This window comes from Zea mays, chromosome 4 (assembly GCF_902167145.1).
Source record: "Zea mays cultivar B73 chromosome 4, Zm-B73-REFERENCE-NAM-5.0, whole genome shotgun sequence".
Taxonomy (NCBI): Eukaryota; Viridiplantae; Streptophyta; class Magnoliopsida; order Poales; family Poaceae; genus Zea; species Zea mays.
Window position 1 is genome coordinate 162953507 of NC_050099.1, and position 5985 is coordinate 162959491.

General features: G+C 42.0%; 1 protein-coding gene across 3 annotated transcripts; it reads right to left on the reverse strand.

Moving 5' to 3' along the window:
• Positions 1-221: 221 nt before the first annotated feature.
• On the reverse strand, positions 222-3686 carry LOC103653938 (uncharacterized). 3 transcript variants are annotated; one of them, XR_004857858.1, is made up of 12 exons: positions 3442-3682; positions 2467-2595; positions 2328-2385; positions 2013-2093; positions 1839-1910; positions 1520-1764; positions 1267-1338; positions 1076-1186; positions 895-1007; positions 782-828; positions 520-601; positions 222-411 (listed from the first exon to the last, which is right to left on the reverse strand). XR_004857858.1 is itself a non-coding variant. In XM_008680749.3 (12 exons), exons 1-12 carry the CDS (start codon positions 3675-3677, stop codon positions 319-321), a joined length of 1308 nt encoding a protein of 435 aa, XP_008678971.1. In that variant the 5' UTR covers positions 3678-3686; the 3' UTR covers positions 222-318. The 3 variants fall into 3 exon arrangements, 2 of the variants coding, with proteins under 2 accessions (XP_008678971.1, XP_020408248.1); XM_008680749.3 differs by having other exon boundaries at positions 926-1007; positions 3442-3686; XM_020552659.2 differs by lacking the exons at positions 782-828; positions 895-1007 and having other exon boundaries at positions 3442-3686.
• Positions 3687-5985: the final 2299 nt, after the last annotated feature.

Genomic DNA, 5985 nt, shown 5'->3' on the forward strand with positions numbered 1-5985 from the left:
TGCCCGTTAACAAACCCATGGGTATGAAAATTGACCCAAACCCGTACCCTAATGGGGTAAAAACCCATCGGGTTTCGGGTACCCATTGCCATCTCTACTCCCAGCACTACGGTCCCTCAGGTGATTGCCTGCAGCGCAGCTGAAAGTGGGTATGCTCATCGGCTATTTGCTCGCCATAGCCATAGCCATGCAATGGGAAGCGACAGACAGAGAACACGCACTGTTCATCCAAGAAACGTATCACCTCTTCACCCACTAAAATTATTGTACTTTTACAATTTCCACGTAGCAACTTTATACAAGTAAAAAAAATGCTGATTAGTAGTTTCGTAAAACTGCTCCAGTTATAAACCTGTGGTTCAGTACAGCCTCTGCAATTGGTCGCTTGCGGTAATCCGGATTAAGCATTGCCTGTCGAAGCATAAGCCAGAGTTAGCATTTTCACTGAAGATATATAACTGCAAAAGTTTAGTGACCAGAAAATAAGGGAGATAGAGTTTAGTATGATAGAGGCAAAACCTGCAATAACTCCCAGCCAGCACCATCCCCTAAATCTAGAAAACTTACTGCTTCCGACAGCTGGTCATCTGCCAGACAATACCTATACGAGATTTGAAAGTTGATAAGCATGTGTGTCTGAATATCATGACTGATCATCTGATAGAGAAATTAGCACCAATGAGCTTATCCACTGAACTGATTTTTTTATCCTAATAACAAAAAGAAAAAAACTTTCTACGACTAAGTAACAGGAGGTTTATTTTGTGTTAGCGGCTCGTACTCTCTTGCAGCGTAAATGTCAAGCCGAAAGGTGCTCTCTAAAAGTCTCTGCACAACCAATCGGAACTATGTTAAGTGCCATAGTGGAAAATTAGAAAACAATATTCCTCTTACATGGACACGATGTTAAAATATCCTGAATCACCTGCAAGGAGATACCATCCATAACGCCCGCTTTGCAGAATGGAATGAATGACATGTATGCAAGAAGCAGCCCAGCTCCATAACTGTTTAGTAAAGTGCATGTAAACTGTGGTGTTCATTTTTTGTTGAAGGGGGAAAAAAAAATACTTGCATGTCATCAGCTATTCCAAAGGCTCGCTTCTCCAAAGGAGTGGAAGCCCCAGCAGCAGAGGCTCGACGCCATAGTCCGTCCGACAGCACTCCAGCCCCAATAGATGAGTACCTATAATTGCCAACAGTTTTTTTTTTAAAGATGATTCTATCCCGATATATAATAAAGTTAGGAAGGGGATGGAAATATACCCAATATCTACAGAAAATGCCAAATCTCTCAGCCTTGGAACCAAGTAGCGTCCCTCTTTATCCAATGCCGTACTACAGATGAGAATTTCACAATCTTCAGTACTCCATCCATTCTAAATCATAAGACATATTGTATAACTAAGTACATAGCAAAAGCTATGTATCTAAAAAAAACTAAAGAAAATATCTAAGTAGCTAGTTGAACATAGGGAATACAATGCAGAAAGGAAACTAAAGAAAATATTCAGCATACTTGAGAATTACAGAAGAAGGTCCAAGGCTTTGATGCAGTCTATCATGATTGTGCATGTGAACAAGGCCACTCATAGCACCGTTCAGCAACTTAAGAACAAAGTATCTCCTTAACTCCAATTTGTATGCTCGATCGAAAGGGTTCCAGAATGGCGTCCCTCCAGATTTTTCCTTCAATTGCCTTGCACTAGTTACATTTGCATAGTCTGCAGCACTATATCTCCCGTCATCACGGAAGGCGAGCCACTGTCATAAAGCTAAGTCAGTCTTGCATGCATTCTGTGGGGAGCCTGGCAACGAGGTAGTTATGAGTAATATACCTGTTCTCCAGTTGCTGTCTCGAAGGCCCCTAAAAGAAACTGGATGTTCTCGCATATGTCACTAGCATCACTCTGTAAATAGAGGCCAAGGAATAGTTTTGTGTGCGTAAATATCATGTGTAAGATAATAGTTCAGGCTTGCAGTTTCTATTAGCAGTTTATGGTTTACGTAACCTGAAGAAACGCATGAGTCCTTAACTCATTCAGTGCCATCAAATCAGCTTCAGAAGCATCAGCACGGGCTCCAGGGTATACCTTTGTTTCAAATCCTATGTCTTAGCATATTAAGACTGTTAATATATTCATGTACCTATGGCAGAGAAAGGTACCATAATAAAATGAAGACAAATTGAAAGGTCAAAAGTGTATATCCTACTACAAATAATCTTTTCAAGGCACTGTAGAACCAAATTTCAAGGCATGGCATTCTGCTGATTACTAAAGGACACTATGCAACTAAACTTAGCAAAGTAACAAATCTACACATACCTTAAATACAGCCCGTGTGCCCCTGAATGGACCTTGAACAACTCTTCCCTCATAAAGTCTGGAAAACAGGATGATCAATGAATGATGGGTACTCCTTTACTTCACTATAGTAAAAAGTCAGTATCAGTCAGAAAATAACCTAATTGTCACTTCTCCTTCTCCAATATCTTGGACCCTCAACCGTTCGATCTCTTCTGGTGAATATCCAAGACCAAGGTCTTGAATACCGGCAACATTTGAAGGCTCTCCAAATTGAGATGATGAGTAACTGATTCACATGACAGGAAGTCAGAAAAGGTGATTATTCAAGAAACGCTGTACTACACAAAGAAAAGGAAAAGGTCTGTGAATATTGAAGAAACGGTTTGTATTTTTTTAAATGCGAAGTAAGGGAGCAGGGCCCTTTGTTTATACTATATAGTATAATGGCAATCCACAATTTACTTCAAAAAAATGGCAATCCACAATGATGTGAACTAGGCCACAAAACATCTGATGGCTCTTTTAAAAGCTCTTCAAAAATTGCAATTGTAGCATTAGATGCAATATCACTATCACTACCACTACATCATGATAGTAAAATATGTGGAATGATCCTCTCTTTGATTAAGAGAATCCAGCTCCGATGGATGCTCAAGCCATACTCCATCCCAATATAGGATGCACTTAGGATCTTAAGAGTAAAAAATTATCACTGACCAATAATTAATCAAATTATGCAGCATACAAAAATATTATAAATATATTTGTATTTCAAATGTCTTATAAGATTTAGTTTCGTAACAATCGGAATATATATTCTAAGAGAAGGTAATGATCTTCCAAAGACCCCCATATCCTAATTTGCCTTATAAAAATGGAGGGGATACTGTTAATCAATAGCCATGTCCCAAACATTTCTCGGGATTGGGCTGACTTCGTCACTCCAAGGTCCCCTCTCACCCACACGCTGCTCATCTTGGACGGATTTCAATCGGAAATAATCTAATTACCATAAGAGACGACTCCAATTTGTGAACAAAATTATTAGAATGTAACGGCATCGCCCGCAACTATTTCTCTGATAAAATCAAAATGGAAAAGTGTTCAAGACTTTTTCAGGAAAAAAGTTGACCTTGTGATGTTCATGAAGCCATAGCCACCCAAGAATCTTCCCACCTCGAAGTAAGCGGGGTTGGTCATGAGCGCTGCCGAAACCGACCGCAGCGATCGTCGTGGTAGTCGCCGGCTCCACCCACCGGGCTCCGGCGAGGCGAGGAACCGCATAGGCAGAGCTTTCAGCATCGTAGCTGATGGACTGACACTGGGTTTGCGATAGGCATTAGAAGCCATCTCAGCCACAGACTGCATTTCTGTCGTTTGCCCTTTGAAATGAGTCACACCCTCCGTTAAAAATGGCGCTTTTAGTTTTCCTAGAAGGTTTAAATTTTGGTTAAAATTATAAAAATAATATATTTTTATATTTAAATAAATTTACTAAAATATGTTTTATATAATAAAATAATATTTATTTTATACTATATGAGTAGATTACTTGTAGATATGGCAATGTAAAAGTTGCCTAGAGCTGAGTTGTTGAATAGGTGACACCTGGATTTTATCGCTAAATACAAAAACTTAAGCATCAATTAGACGTTAGAACGAGAAGCAAATCAATCAAAGTAAAGGAGAAAAGTTCTTCTTGCAAGTGTTGCTCAATATAATTGTGGGATTTACTTAGAAGCAGCACAGTTGATTTAGAATCAAACGCAAACAAGAGAACTTAAGAGGGAGGGAGACAAAAAAACAAATCACAATCAAACTCAACACAAAAGGCGCGGGGTGAAAGAGAAATGAGCTTAAAACATTTCCTATAATCGATTTTAGTGTTTGACGTCCATCACAAACCACGTGGACTAACTAGTTTGCTTAGATGTCATTTATCTCAGGTGCATAAGGTTCAACATAAACCAAGAAAGAAATTAAGTTTGGGAACTCAATCAAGTTTGGAGCAAATACTAGTATTGGTGCTGTCAGTGGCGCACCGGACACTGTCCGGTGCCCAGGTCAAGGCACCAACGAACTAGTCACTCTAGGGTTTAGGGGCGCTCCGCTATAATTCACCGGAGTGTCCGGAACAACGGTCACCTGCGCGCAACGATCGATTGAAAAAGTGAACAGTGGGCAGTCAGAAGTCAGAGCAGCGATGTCAGGACGCACCGGATATGTCCGGTGTACCACCGGACTGTCCGGTGCAGCTAGAAGACAAAGGACTTCAACAGTCAACCGCTCCAAACCCCAACAGGCAGCTGACGTGGCACGCACCGGACACTGAATAGTGTCATGTCCGGTGCATCACCGGACTGTCCGGTGTGCCTTCGACAGCAACGACTAGAATAGTGGTTGGGGCTATAAATACCCCCAACCACCTTCATTCAAGTCATCCAAATTTTCTGAACTTCACATTCATTGCAAGAGCAAAAGACTACACTCCAAGACACAATCAATAGATCAAATCCTCTCTAAACCTCCAAATCAACTCAATTGCTTAGTGACTTGATAGGGGGTGTTTTGTGTTCTTTTGTTGCTTGGATTGCTTTCTTCTTCTCATTCTTATTCTCTAAGTGCTTTGTAAAGCTAGCAAGAGACACCTAAGTGTGTGGTGATCCTTGCGGGGTCTTAGTGACCTAAGTGATTAAGGAGAAGCATCGACCGGTCTGTGTGACCGATTGAGAGAGGGAAAGGGTTGGAACAGACCCAGCCTTTGTGGCCTCCTCAACGGGGAGTAGGTTCTTTGGAACCGAACTGAAAGTCGCCTAGAGGGGGTGAATAGGCGGAATCTAAAAATTAAAAACTTAAGCACACACTACAAGCTGGGGTTAGCGTTAGAACGAATATTAAGTCCGGGAGAGAGGGGAAAACAAATCAACCAAGAAATAATGCAAATGAACACGATGATTTATTTTACCGAGGTTCGGTTCTAAAGAACCTAGTCCCCATTGAGGTGGTCATAAAGACCGTGTCTCTTTCAACCCTTGCCCTCTCTCAAATAGTCACTTAGACCGAGTGAGCTTTCTTCCTTGATTTCCTTGGTCACTTAGACCCTGCAAGGACCACCACACGATTGGTGTCTCTTGCTTTGCTTACAAGGCTTTGAGAATAAGAATGAGAGAAAGAAGAAAGTCAACCAAGCAACAAGAGCAACAAAGAAACACAAGAACGATCCTCTCACAAGTCTTAAGGCACTAGAATTGAATTGGGGACTTTGATTGTATCGGTGGCTTTGATTTGTGTCTTGGAGTGTTGCACTTTGCTCTTGTATTGAATGAAGTGTGATGAATGCTTGGATGGTTGGAGTGGAGGTGGATGAGGGGTATTTATAGCCCTCAACCACCAAACAACCGTTGGGGAGGGATGCTGTCGATGGGCGCACCGGACAATCCGGTGCGCCACCGGACACTGTCTGGTGCGCCAGCCACGTCACCCAACCGTTAGGGTTCGGGCGCAGTCGACCGTTGGAGCTTTGTCTTCTAGTGGCACTGGATAGTCTGGTGCCGCACCGGATAGATCCAGCTCACTGTCCGGTGCGCCTATGGCGACTGCTCTGACTTCTGCGTGTACTATTCTTCACTGTTCACTGAGTCAACGGCTTTTGCAGTCGACCGTTGCGCGAAGGAGT